This window comes from Dicentrarchus labrax, unplaced genomic scaffold, assembly GCF_905237075.1.
Source record: "Dicentrarchus labrax unplaced genomic scaffold, dlabrax2021, whole genome shotgun sequence".
NCBI lineage: Eukaryota > Metazoa > Chordata > Actinopteri > Moronidae > Dicentrarchus > Dicentrarchus labrax.
Window position 1 is genome coordinate 15,671,194 of NW_026136724.1, and position 14,626 is coordinate 15,685,819.

The window sequence follows — 14,626 nt, forward strand, 5'->3', positions numbered from 1 at the left end:
TTCTTCATAAGCGGCAGAAGACGTACAGCCTGGTGTCTAAGTGTTACAGCTAAACTACTGCACTGCAATGTAGTACACAACCAGTGGCTGCTGGGCAGTATAAAAGTGAACTGTTAATGAATTCGAACAGTAGGATGAGTCATGCTCTGTAAATCAAATGAGAATTTATTCATAATTAGATGCCTGTGGCAACCAGGAAGCCCCTCAGCTGCAACAATTGAGTAAATGACAGGTCTTTTGCTCTTTGTGTGTGTGTCCTTTTCCATCTCCTCTCCAACAGGAAATGGCATGCAGCTGATCTTTTTACTAAGTCACAGCTGTGTCCTTTCTCTCTCTCTCTCTCTCTCTCTCTCTCTCTCTCTCTCTCTCTCTCTCTCTCTCTCTCTCTCAAACACATTCAGTCTCCTATTTATGCCAAAGTCCAAATCACCCCGTTTCCAGCGCTGCTTTACTGAGATTAGATTTTGATGGCTGCTATTCCTGATCATTATCTACTATCACATGGATTTCTGACATTTAAAAAAGCTACAAGTGGTCTATTCATGTCTGTTCTGAGCATCTAATAGTTTTTTTTTTTGTTTCACAAGTGCAGTGTTTGAATGAATATTTACAAATATTCAAAGTCACAAAGGAGTATAACAGTATTTTTTATTTATCAATTGCATTTCTAAGTACAAACCCACCAAACTTACTTTAAATTCTAGTAACTTCCAACGACACAAAACATGTCAAAATAAATAAATGTTGGGGAAATGTGTACAAAATAGTATGCAAGACATGTAGAGTGTTTCTATTGGAGGGTTTTGTATACATTCAATAAAATATATTGTATGTGATACAAACGGTGTGGGCCAAGATGGTTTTTCATAACTTAAAGCAACAATAAAAGAACCAGCTATAAAACTACATTAGTACATTACACATCCAGCAGACATGGAGCAACATTAGCATTAATTTGCATGTCATGTTTGTGGCCACCTGATGAATTTAAGGCCAATATTCACTGTTCTTTTAATTCTGTTTTTCTATGCCATCCTGAGAAAAATGTCTGGCTCTGCTGCTAAATGCTCCACTATGTTCACAAGCGAGTTACTAACCTTGTCTATCTACTGTGAGGTAGAATACAGTGGGCTCTTAGAGCTTTCTTGCTGAAAACAGCTGCTAATAGAAACAAGTTTGATGAGAGCTGTAAGACTGAACTAAAACAGTTACAGTGTTTGTTGTAAAACCAAAACAAAGAGCTGAGAGATGCTAAAATGCTCCATAGAACAGAGAGGACCTGCAGAATCAATCAGGTGATTCTTCACCACAAGCAACTACGTTCACAAACACATTGATCCATTGTTACAATGTCATAAAAACATTGATTAGCTGCTTAAGGAGAAATAGGGGGGGGCTTCAAGTTAAAGGGTTAAAACACAGATTATGTGCAGATGGTTTCCACTTATTATTTTCCATTTGTCAGATATATCGGATTCTCTGAGCACTAAGCATGTATTGGGAAATTGGAATCCCCAATTATAACTTGATTGCCCTGCGTGTTGCATCACTGTCTTCCCAGGTTTAATATCAGCTTTACATCTGTTATTTTCTAGCTGTGGCCAGTTTGTAACATTTATGGGATTCGGTCTGTGTTCCCTTTTCTATCTTTGCCTCGTAGTTAAGACCAACTCACTGTTAATTTAGGCTCCGACATGTTCTCCTCATCCCTCTATCCCTCCATTTGTGTCTGCCTTTATCTCACTCTCTTTAAATCATCTTTAATTACGTGCCTTCCATACACCCACAGATTACACAAGGACAGATAGTGAAGGCTTCCAAACCACAGATTACAGAGTTCATACTGAGCCTCATAATCACCTCAGGACAACACTGTCTATAGAAGGTGTAATCTGGAGAATCTTTGGGTCTCTGGGGACTGCGGAGCAAACTCACACTAACAATCACTGGTCACACACAAAACACACTGGTGTCACTGTATCGAGGTTAGGAGGAGTTGAACTGCTGCACATTGCTCTTTTAATCTCCGTTATGTTGTACACATTGTACTACATTTACTGTACATGCGATTTTTATTTTTTGCTCCTGCAATGACCCAATTTCTCAAGTGAAATTCATCTAAATCTGTGTGTGTGTGTGTGTGTGTGTGTGTGTGTGTGTGTGTGTGTGTGTGTGTCTTACCTTGGATAAGAGCAGTGATCTGCTGGGATTTCGGTGCAGGATGTTCTCTCAGGATCTCCAGAGCTGTTCTCCCCTGACTGTCTCTCAGATTGGTTTCAATCCCTGACACACACACACACACACACACACACACAAAACACACACACACACATACGAAAACACAATGTAAGTACTGAAGTATCAACAGCATGGCAAAGGTCAAACCTCAACAGCCATGACATTGTCTAACAAGACAAACCTACTCATAACTGCTCAAAAACACACTCAACTACAGACACAATCATACGAGACACGTGTACATGCACAGACGGAGACGCAGATCTGCTGACACACCCACTCGGTCACAAAACTCCAGTCAGCAAAAGATGAATGAGCTGCAGTCCCCAGAAGATGAACGTAGGATGTTAATAATTTACAAGGACTCTTTACAAAACAGCAAACATGCTTTTCATCAAGTTTTTAGACCTGGGTTTCCCCTGGACGAAGGGGCTCACACTCACTCATTCACTAACACAAACCTGTTTGCTTTTACTATCGATAGACACACTAACAAACTCAAGAGTGTGCAGGAAAAATACATGTACAAATCTTTCTTCCACTGTAAGCCCTCCTTTACCTGACGTTTAGCCTGTTTAATCCCTACCTGTGCTTATGGATCCAATTCAACATGAAAAATAAACGTCACTCCAGTCACTCTGCTGGGCACCATAAAATATTTATTTAAGAAAAATGAATAAAAATTGAGAGCAAGTGCCAGTTTCATCTTTCATCTCTTTTAATTAATAGAAATTACACAGTTTATTTTGTTTTGTGCAATTATTGCAAACAACAAAATAAACTGAATGAATAATGAACGTTTATGCTTAATGTTTATTAGGAACTGATCGACATTTTAGGAGATGTATGAAAAGTATAAAGTATGAAGCTACCACTAGCAGCTGTTTAGCTTAACAAAGACTGGAAAACGGGAGGGGACACAGCTCGCCGGGCTCTGTCTAAAGGTAACAACATCCACATAACAGCACCACTAAAGCTAACTAATTTCTAGTTACTAGTCCCACCCGAGAAATAGGCCGGCACATAAGCCCCAAGGCTTTCAGTCTTTTTGCTAGGCTAAGCTAAATGGCTGAAGCTTCCTATTTTCCGGACAGGCGTAAAACGGTGGTATCAATCTTCTCATCCAGCTCTTGGTAAAAATCCTCATTTCCAAAATTGTCAAACTATTCCTTTATACAAACACAGAAGATATTTCTTCTAAATGCTATGGATTGATTAATTAATTAATTACAGTTACTAAGCTTAAATGTCAAACGATTAGTTACCATGACAATTAAATTCCATCTGCTGATGAAAACTGGGTGATATGGTTGAAAGGCTTTAATTCGGGATTGATTTGACACAACTACTATTTCCGAGGTCAGGAAGGAACTCTGATGAATAATAAATAAGTTGGTTAAAAAAAGAGCTCCAATTCTCACCACTAAATCCCAAACATGCCAAACATATCTCCGATGCAGTGACTTTTATATTTAAACATCCTCAGCGTGTTTCCCTGCATAGTTCAGGACTGAGAATGAAAGGCTGGCTGCCCACAATGCATCTCTACAACAATGCCCCACACACATACACACGATGTTTGAAGGGTTGTGTTGGGTTAAAGTTCAGTGAATCAGGCCAGCGCAGCATCGTGTTGATCGAGGATGTTAATAAAATCGAGGCCAAAAGAACATGGCAAACCACAGGAAGTCCTGCAGGAAACAGGAAGTGCAAAAGGAAAGTGGGTTGGGGGGTTGGCAGTGGTATGAAAGAACAACGGTGTCCACACTCAATCTGCTCTAAATATTGTGAGTGTACAATTTTTTTTCTTTTACATGTTTTAATAATAGAAATAATCTTTATTTGTATAGCACACACAGTTACAAAGCGCTACATAACACAATACAAAGCACCATAACCTTTGACCCCATTATAAAGTCGAGTGACATCAAATTGAGACGCCAAATCATATCCTGTGAAACTTTCAGCACCTTGATACAACTGAACAAAATGGCCAAGACAATAACAAAGCTGAAGGATTTTAAAACAGCAGACAGATGCCTGGAGTTCACCTGAGGACAAATTCAATCCACAATCTGGAAGAAAAATTCAGCTGCAGGTTAAAATAAGAAGGGAAAACAAGGGAAGCAAACAGTCACACGGTTTTTGTTTTTCCAGGATACATTTATAGACCCACCTGAGTGAAGCAGAAGGCGAACTACATCCATCTTCCCAAAGAGAGCTGCCTCATGGAGGGCACTGCCATTTTCGGTCTGGAGAGAGAGACAAGGGAGAGTGTGTGTTAATATTCCATCGCTTGAACGATTGAAAACAGAGACTAAAATAGACATCAAAAACAGAAGTGGATTGGGAGCGTAAAAAGAAAAAAAGAGCTCAAGGATTAAAAGGGAGCAAGGAGACAATATTTTGATTTGATACAATCTCTCTTTTTCTCTGGCAGTTAAACAAAAGAGATTCAGCTAGATTAATACAAAGTCGCATTCCCTCGCCTGCAAAGAGCGCGAGGCCACACCGATTTCAAACCATTACACAAGCAGAGGGAGCCTGTGTGGAAACGTCCCAATTTCCCTCACCATACGCCGGCCTGTATCAGCCTCCAGTGCTTCTAATGGGGATATTACAGATGTGATGCAACACATGGAAACCAGCGAGGGGAGGGCGCTGGTAAGTGCTTCATCTTGGATCAGCGGTGATGAGAGAGACGATTACTCTGACAAGCCCACTTTTAACAGAGCAACACTCAGGAGCCACAAGAAGAAAAAGGAACAGCTGTTTAGCCACCAAGTGTAGAAAGGTTTATGTGAAAAATGAAACATATAATCTGCCATATAGTCCTTTGGCGACGCAAAGTCATACATTTTCAAATACTACACATAATGCCTTTTTGTTCTTAATCAGACATAACAAAGGAGTTTGTTTGAAATATGTTTGTCTTTCGGTCTTGTTTCTTTATTGTGTGATATGCCTTAGGTTTTTGACCACTAATGGGCAATTAGGAGCGATGTTTTTATGAGTGGGTCCCTGTTTTGTCTGCTCTTGTGGCTCCAATTGTGTTAGTAACGAACCAACAAACGTAGCAATGCGTCAGCAAAGGCAGTGAAGAAAAAGCTACAGAGTAAATTTTCTAGAAATTGGCTTTGAGAATATTTTATGAGAATGGAAATACATGCAAACCTCAATGATGCACACAATATGTTTTAGTGAGTAACGCTCAGTGTACATTTGGGTAGTTTTGTGTGTTCACAAAGAACAGTGCTTTCATCCTGTGTCATCCTGCAGTTATTTTGTTATTCATGTTTAAAGTCGGCAATAGTTCTCTCCTCACATAGTCAGATTTTGATCATGAATGATGAGGCTTTGCGGAACAATCGTCACTTTCTTCCCTCTGGACTCATCAGGTGGCCGCATTTGGAACAACATGTAAACAAGAATCCAAGATGTTTGCGCCCTTCCTGTCAACATAAGGCAGCGAAGAGGAGGAAATTACAGTCAAACCTTCTTTAAAAGTGCGTAAATGGGATTATAAACAATCCTCTACACATCTTAAATCCACATAGAAAGAAAGTTAAGTTTTCTAAATGCTGCTGGGTACCATGGTTAACTTTTAAGAACAATTCCATCATTTATTCAATATTTATCCTACAGTCAGAGTCAGATAAACATTGTTTTGCACACAGCTACAAGTACAGTCAAGTCTGCAGACTTGAAGGAGGCACCACTATTGAAACATAATGACCATTGTGTTTTAATAATTGCATTATTAACGTGTAGAGGCCTATGATGGAAAATCATTTATACAAATGATAACTAGGCTAAACAGTGTATGGAGCCTTCTGGAGCAAGTAATTATGACTATAATAGTTTGACTTATAAATTGATTTACATACTATATGGATCAAACCAACAGCGTAATAAAGAGGCACAGTTTTGCCCATTAGGGTAATAAAATACCCCCCCGTTCCTTATATTTAAAAAGGCCAGAGACAAACACAAGGATTCTTGTTGCACATGGTTACAGTATTTTATATTTTACAAGGTGTAGAAGCTGATAGTGTAAACTGGTTTTCAGTGTAAATATATAATTTATTTATACCCCTGTAATCTGTTGCTGTATTTTTATGTTACAGGCAGGATAAATTGAAGGAGATTGACCCACTATTTCCCCCAGATTGTGTTTCACTCCACCAACAGAAGCAACATGTGTGAAATGGTTTCTGTGGAGTTTTTGTTGTCTGCAGATAGGCTGATATACAGGCTACCTCATCCATCAGGCACAGAAACGAGTCGGAAAGTGACAGTAAAAGGACCCCAGCTACAACAGCTGGTCTGCAAAGACCAACTTCAGGACCCTCCATCTATGCTACAGAGGACACAAGGACACTTTATAGTGCAGAACTGATATTAAACATGTTTTTATGCGACTCTCTTGGTACAATCTGATTTCCTGGATTATAGGTGCAACTGAGGAACCAACACTGGCTCGCTGTGTTGATATTACCTAAACCTAAAAGTGATATCTGTTTGTCAAGACATTGTTTATCTTGTGTCTAAGGGTCGGAGGCAGACACCTACCTTGGTCTGACTGCTTACCAGTGTACCAGGGTAGCATTTTGATTAATTTCAGCCATCTTGGGAGTGTGCTTTTTCTTTTCTTCCTCTGAGTACACAGTGGCTGTTGAAAATCTTGATGTATAACTCAGTGTTTTGCAATGTATTTAAAGGTTAAATGTTTAGTGTATTTTATATCCATTTGCCATTTCATGGTCTTAAATCACACTTAAGTATCCTAATGCATCTTTGTCTCACGTTTTTAGGTATCAATGTCAGTTTGAGTGATACTTTTTGTTGTTGTTTGTTCGTTGTTTGAATATAAATGAAGTTATATAAATTTATGGATAGTGACAAAAAAAACTGCTGGATATTTTGCAGAGAACTTTTAACACGATGTTCATAAGGGTGTTGTCTATAAAAAGAACACATTTAAAAAGCAGTGCATAGGAGTGGGAACACAAATATTTTTTTAGATACCTTTTCTTACTTCACCTTACGGCCTATTCTGCTTTTCACACAGTTGCTGCTCTAAAGCTTTGTGGGACATTATGTTTCTTTATTGTCTCTATTATATACTGAACAAACTACCTTGTACACCTTGCTTGAAGCTAAAATACCCATCAGGGACACTTAAGACTTGAATAACACACACTAACGCATACATGCAGCCATGATTTTAAAAAATCTCTCTCTCTTTCTCTCTCTCTCTCTCTCTCTCTCTCTCTCTTACACACACACGCAGCAACATACATATGCTGAATCCGTCGCATCCTTCACGGTTGGCTTCCCTGCAACACAGATGAAAACCTGGATTGAACCAAACTCCCCGCCTTAATGAAGACAAATTATCTGGACGACAGCCAGGTCTGCTGATACGCGGCCGGGAAATTCAACTCAACACGACACTGCACCAGATCAACATGCTCGTCCTCTGCAGGGAATACTAAACTTACTGTAGCTGTTCTGCTTCCCTTTGCAATAAAACTGTCATCGAACAATACGCCAAATTGCAGCCACTCCTAGAGTATGTCCTCAAAAAGGTCAAAGGTCAATTGTCTAGTTTTCTTAGGAGAATATTATAGGTGTTAATCCCAAGTGAAAACAGATCATCAGACCTTCACTGATTGCATCAAACTGTGGACGTTTAGCCTGAGGAGACAATCTTTTACCCACAAGCAAGTGGGAGGAGGTAGGAGCGCAGGAAATGATCCACCCCCTTTTCCTCATACACACACCGCTTGCCCTCCTAACCTCCCCCTCCCTCTGCCGGTCATCTCTATACCACTTCCCGTCCCACTTCCCATGGCGATCGCGCAGTGATGTCATGAGGAAACGAGGACGGCGATTCTCACTCTCTAAGTGTTTCCGGGAATTGAAAGGCGGATGACTTTCTGTTTCGGGGCTGCTGGCAGAAATGTTGCCGTTGCTGCTGAAGTTGGGATGCAGGGATGAACGTAAATGCTCAAGTCCACTCCAGTCTAGTGAGTTTATGTGTGTATGTGTGAGTTTATACTAAACTTTTGCCCTTTGGTTGGCTACTTGCCCATGCGGCAGCAGGTTCTTCCATAGGGGTTTCCCCTCATTATTATGGAAACAGTCAGAGAGGGAAAGAGACATAGCAAGAGAAAAGAGAGATAGTGACAGTGCTGCTTCTATAAATTATTCATTCACACTCAGACAGACCTATATGGCTTGACTCCAATTACTGACCTGCTCTCTCTCTCTCTCTCTCTCTCTCTCTCTCTCTCTCTCTCTCTCTCCATCGTGACAATCTACAAGGTGGCCATCTGTGAGTTGCCCACAGCATCCACCCTTTACTGTCAACAGTATAGCTCCAACACTGCAGCCTTACCTCAGAGGAAGAGAGAGCGATATATCGAAAAAGAGACAGCGAAAAAGAGAGGAGGGAAATGGGAAAAAGAGGACAAATCGAAGACTGCCGTGTTACTCTAAGTCCAAAGAGAGAAGAAGACTTTGGTATATTGATGTCCAATCTGCATTTTGCCTCATTCATATGAGAATTATGTCACAGGTTAATCTCTGGTCATCACTGAGTTTATTCACACATGCACTAGTATAACTTTTTAACCTTATCCACGTGGTAGTTTGTTGTGTAGTTACCAGACTGCTTAATTGCTTAAAAGTGTCAGACTTTCATTTCAGCATGTAAACCATCATTACATGGTTTACCATCATGTTTCTTGTCTTATTGACTAACTGAAAACGCACCTGAACACATTGCCTGCGTGTCCCAGTTTCTTTCTTTCAGTCTCTTTCACCATAGTTATTTAAACAGTTATGTAAATTATTGGACTAAGTGTATATAATAATTTTCATCTCCTCTTCAAGCTCTGTCTTTCTAACACAACTCCATAATCATCAAGGACACCTTGTCACTAATGAAGGACTTTTACTAAAAAGTGGACTCCTAAATCATCTTATAATGAGAACATGAAATCTCATCTACATCTCATCACAAACAAAGCCTTTTCTCTTCAGAGAAACCATTAAAGCTGCCTGTTTAAAAACTGTAGCTAATGGTAATATAGCTGAACATTAACTGCACATAGAGATCTTTGATTTTTCTGAAACCAGGATATGATGTGTACATGTTCAACACATAACAGGGATATATCAAAAATGACCTCGTTATTGAAGCCAGGTGAGATGGCGTGCATTATCTCACTCAAATTGTCCAATGAGTTTAACCCACCCAAAGGGCAATTTTGTTGGCCAGGTGTGCAATAGATTCATGTTAGGCCTTACTGTGTCTCTAATGGAGAAATAAGGGAAAGATGGTGCTGTTGCTGTGCATTATTTTCAGCCAAATGGAGATGGAGCAGCACAAGAGTCAAGGGTAAATTGCAGAGAAGATTTGAGGTATGAAAGACTTGCAGTGCTCATCATCACTAGCTAGAGAGACACAAAGAGGGAGAGAGAGAGTGAGAGAGTCAGAGATTTGCAGCAGTGTGTATAGAGAGGACGAGGCAAATCAAAGGCGTGTAGTGTTCATCTTCACTAGACACATGGAGCCCGAGGCCAAATCCCTGCAGAGAAACACAGCCCTCCTCTTCAGATCAGAGCATGCATGCACACACATACACACACAGCCTGCAACAAGGACAGAAGGCAGAGAAGATGGGCGAAATGCCGCTGAGTCATGTGCCTCCTCGCTGTGAGAGCACCAGAATGAAACCTATATCCAACAGGTCAAGTTCTCTCTATCTTTCCAGAGATGAAATCCACACAAACACACATGTCCAAACCCACCAAAATGGGTAAAAACTGCAGTTGAAATATGTTTGTGACAGATTTGAACATATTCTAGAAGTCAGGGGCACGACGTGACACAAAGTGTTTTCTTGCAATCACAGACCCTACTCAGCATTAAGACATTTTACATGCTTCACATATTGCATATAAACTGTATTTACACTGCCGGGGGGGGGGGAAGGGAAAATGTAGCATCTGTTACTCCATATGTCTTTGTAGCAAATGAACATTGAGTCAGATCAGATTTTGACAACAGGAGAAGTTAACTTATAGTCTCAGATTCATCAATTGTCTGTAATGTAACTATTAGGTTCAAAACTTTATAGGATTTCTTTATTCTGATGTGTGTTGAGCAAACTCTGATATTGATTGCTCCCTGCAGCTGCGGCTCCTCAGCATCTGAACTGTCTTGTTTCTTCATTCAGACTCAACAGCTTCTTGAGGCTTTGAGTCTAACTGAGCCCTGAAACCCTTGCAGCTGGTTTTCCCTCAATCCGTCATGATCACCTAACAGCACTGACTGGAGTAAAGAATAACAGTGTGAAACAAGGACCCCCTACAGACATTCAAGCAATAATTTTGAAATCATAAGAAAGTACCCCACAGATTCACAGATAACTGCATACACTGCTCATGTAACAAGGTTTGTGTTATTTATTGCACTGGAGGAGACATATGACTCCTGGAGGTTTGTTTACTACAAATGTAAGTTTCAGTGAAACAGCTGCTCACATTTGACAATAAATATAACAAAACTGTGCTCAAAGTGCAAATAAATGAGACAACAGTGCATACTGATGGCGGTGCTGGCGGCGTGGCTCTAGGGATGGCAATGTCGGTCAGTCTGTCCACCACTTTTGTCCAGACTGACATATCTCAACTATTGAATGGTTGCCATTGAATTTACAGACTTTCATTCTGCTCAGAGGATGCATCCCTTCTCTTACTTTCCAGCAACATCATCAGATCAAATTAAAATTTTGGTTCATGACCAAATATCTGCAAAGCAAATGACATTCCCATCAGCCTCAGCTGTACTAACTCTAGTCCTTATGAGCAAATGTTAGCAGGCAAGCTAACTAATATGGTAAATATTATACCTGCTTTGAATCAGCATGTTAGCAATGTCATTTTGATTATGTTAGCATTCCAACATTAACTCTAGGCACCGCCACACATAACTGCAGCCTCACGGTTATAGACTGAGTCTTGATTAAAGGCTGAAGGCTGTGAAGGGGTTTGTACTCATGAAGCAAATACCAAAGATCCTTTTGTGCTCAAAAACACAATATCATTAAAGGGAAGTGTGAAATTATTATGAAATGAAATATGAAATTATATAAACTGACTAAGAGCGAGTGAATCAAATCTGATTTTTAATACAGAGCAAACACTAGAGATTAAAATGCTTAGGAGTGAAAATGTGATTAGCCGTGATTACAGTGTTTGTAAAGACTGAGGATTAAATGAATAACTAACTTCAGCCCAGTGCAGATTGCACAACTTTTGCCACCATGTGTAAGTCCCACACAATGTGTTAAAATCTGAGACCCAAACCCTTGAGCCAGCACAGAATATTTATAGTTGGAGCACCTAAGAGACAAGTTTGTGACAGAAAATTATATTATCCAATGAGAGCTTGAAAAGACACACACATTGATTTCTTGAGTGTTTTCATTAAACAGCACCAACATAAAAACTGTCTGGGAATAGTACAATCATTCCGATCACATTATCAAACAGTCTTAAGAGACTGATTAGTAGAGCAAAGGGCTGTTCTCCTTCACTTCACATTGAAGACAAGTGAGCAAAGTCAAATTGTTCAGTTTGCCAGAGAAAATTGTCTCAAGAGAAAGAAAACCATTTCGAAGAAAGCAGCAAAGCATGGCTGCATTTTGACAAGGCTTCACAAAAATAAATGGCCCAGAAAGGTTCGGGACAAAGCTGTGTTTGAACTGTCCGGACAACTCAGAATATACAATAAGACAAAATGTAAATGAACGAAGACAAGAGCACTCCAAACAGCATGACAGAAAGACTGTAAGCGACTCTGTATTTCTATTTCCTTGAACATATATTGTGTATAAAGAGGAGATGGTGAACTCTCAGGACCTCTCAGGAACACCCTGTCCTCTTCCTCCCTCCTCTTCTTCCTCCTGCTCCTGTTCTCTCAATCTTTTCTACCAATCAATTATTCATCCCTCTCCACCACCACACCATGGGAGGCACGCACTGCATATATAAGCTCTCTGCTACACACACACAAACACAAGAATGGAGGCAGACATACACACTTCAAAAGTAGAATCTGCCAAGCATTTATGCCTGTGGTGGATTATATACACAAAAAACAAAGCTGAACCCTCTTTCATTAAAATCACAAGACAGCAGCTTCTAAAATATTCACATACAGCAGAGATGAGAGGAGGAAGGAGATTCAGAGTCTTAGAGATTGGAAAGATTTTCTTAGACAAAAAGGACAAAGAGATATCTTTCTAGTCACCTTCTCCACTCGCAGCAGCATCAGATAACGCAAATAAAACGTCTAGACCCACTTTATTACTCGATTCTGCTTAAGAACTTAAATCTATAGACCAAAAAAATGTTTATCTTGTTTCTGTATCTGTAAATATGTACATATGTAGCCTACCTTTAAAAGAGACATTTCACCACAAAATATAATATTACAAATGATTCCTTTTAGCTGGAGTACAATAATCAAGTGTTGTTGATGTTATGATCTGTACAACTCACAAGCAAAGAGTTTACTGACAACATTAATCATGATAATCCATAAATCTTGATTCGAGAACTTAATCCGACAACCACTTCCTGTTAAGTACACACCTTCCAGCTGTCCATTTTAAAAAGAAACAGCTGACAGTGGATTAGCGTTAGTAACAATGCAAACAGACATTACTGAGAGTTTTTAAAATCCATTGTTCTCTCAAAAAGAAAATTTGCCCTAAGCCAAAAAAGCAAACTTAAAAGCAATATTCTTGTTATTTCATTATAATTTTTGTCCATAAGGCTCCTATAATCTGTGCCAGAAATCTGTTAAATCCATGGGTGCCTATAAAGGACACCAACAACTAAAGGTTGTTCATTTTTTCTTACCACACAGTTGACGTCCATGCCGGCCTCGAGCAGGGTCTGGACGGTGCTGTGGTGTCCGTTGCGTGCAGCCAGGTGAAGCGGAGTGTGTTTGCGAGTGTGGCTGGTCATGAGGTTAGGGTGAGCGCTCACCAACATGCGCACCACCTGTGCACAAAAACACAGCCAGTCAGGGACAAAACAGCACATTTTGAAGAAACTGTGCCATAAGTCATCTTTTTGTACCTTTAAAAAAAAGGAAAAGAAAAATCACAGTAAAGAAAGTTTTTCAGAGAAAAGGTAAATGTTCGTTGCCCCTGCGAATCAAAGAGAAGCAACGTTCAGAGAACTCAATTAAAGCAGACACAGAAATAGTCCCCCAATGTCACCATGACAGAAGCTTCACCAGTCCATAAGGCTTTTAATTTTTTCACTCAGCAGACTGAATTGTGTTGGATGAAAAGGACTATCTGAGTAAAGAGTTTGGTGTCTGTTTTGAGCCTTTACAAAACCAAAAATACAAGAGGAAAAATGTACTTTGTTTTTTTTAACCACTCACAAATTGAAATATACTTTAGGGCTTTGCAGTGCAAGTCCTTCAGTAAAAAGAAATGTCAATAAACTTGAGCGTAGTAGGAGGTCGTTTTGAGTTTTGTTAGTGGAGCTACCCTCCTGTTGGATCACGGATGGTGCTTTTAATAACTCAGTTCGACAACATATAGATCTCTTGAAAGCTTCCTACTTTAATGTGTGTCTTTGTGTGTGTACTGCATGTGTGTATATAGTAAACTTTTGCCCTGTGTTAGTTACATCTCCATGCAGCAGTAGCTTCCACTGTAGGGATTTCCCTTCATTAGCATGCAGAGAGGGAGAGAGAGCGAGAAATACTGCTGCCTTTATAAATTATTCATTCACACTCAGACAAACCTGTATGGCTTGACTGCAATTACTCACTACTTTAGCAGAGAGAAATGTGTCATTACATTTGAACATCAGCAGGAATTTGTGGCATACACCTCTCAGTGTGAATGCGCACTTATGTGCGAGTGTACTTTGTCGCATTTGTGACAAAAGAGTGAAGTCGCAGTTCTAAAAATGTATACCTGCCTCCTAGCCTGTCTAGCACCTTAAGTATTTCAGGAAGTTTTCTTTTCATCATGCATCTACCATATTTAAAATTATCAACAGCGACTCCCAGCTGATTCCCATGCACTGTGGTCCTCGTCACTGCTAACACCCACTCTTGTCCTGGGGAAGGTGCAGATTGAGTCACCAGCTGCCTCCTTTTACCTTGCAGTAAGGAGCTTCACCAGGATACATGTAGAGGTTCATATATGCCTCCCAAAGATCCCACCCTCCCAACCAGTATAAGTAACAAAGAAAAACATGACTCCTCACCAGCTTTCCTACCCTGTCTACACTGTCAGTTTGCTTGATGGAGCCAAGTGACAAGCACTGCTAACTGTTTTTT

At 40.0% G+C, this 14,626-nt stretch overlaps 1 protein-coding gene across 6 annotated transcripts in view; it reads right to left on the minus strand.

Moving 5' to 3' along the window:
* anks1b (ankyrin repeat and sterile alpha motif domain containing 1B) overlaps window positions 1-14,626 on the minus strand; it is a 218,406-nt gene that overhangs the window by 124,126 nt on the left and 79,654 nt on the right. For 5 of the 6 annotated variants that reach the window (XM_051391667.1, XM_051391664.1, XM_051391663.1 and 2 more), the window contains exons 5-7: window positions 13,180-13,323; window positions 4,415-4,490; window positions 2,182-2,283 (exon numbers count right to left, since the gene is read on the minus strand). In XM_051391667.1, the coding sequence (XP_051247627.1) occupies window positions 2,182-2,283; window positions 4,415-4,490; window positions 13,180-13,323 (322 nt within the window). Of the gene's footprint in view, window positions 1-2,181; window positions 2,284-4,414; window positions 4,491-7,742; window positions 7,895-13,179; window positions 13,324-14,626 lie in introns of those variants that run through there. The other variant, XM_051391665.1, reaches the window with a different exon arrangement.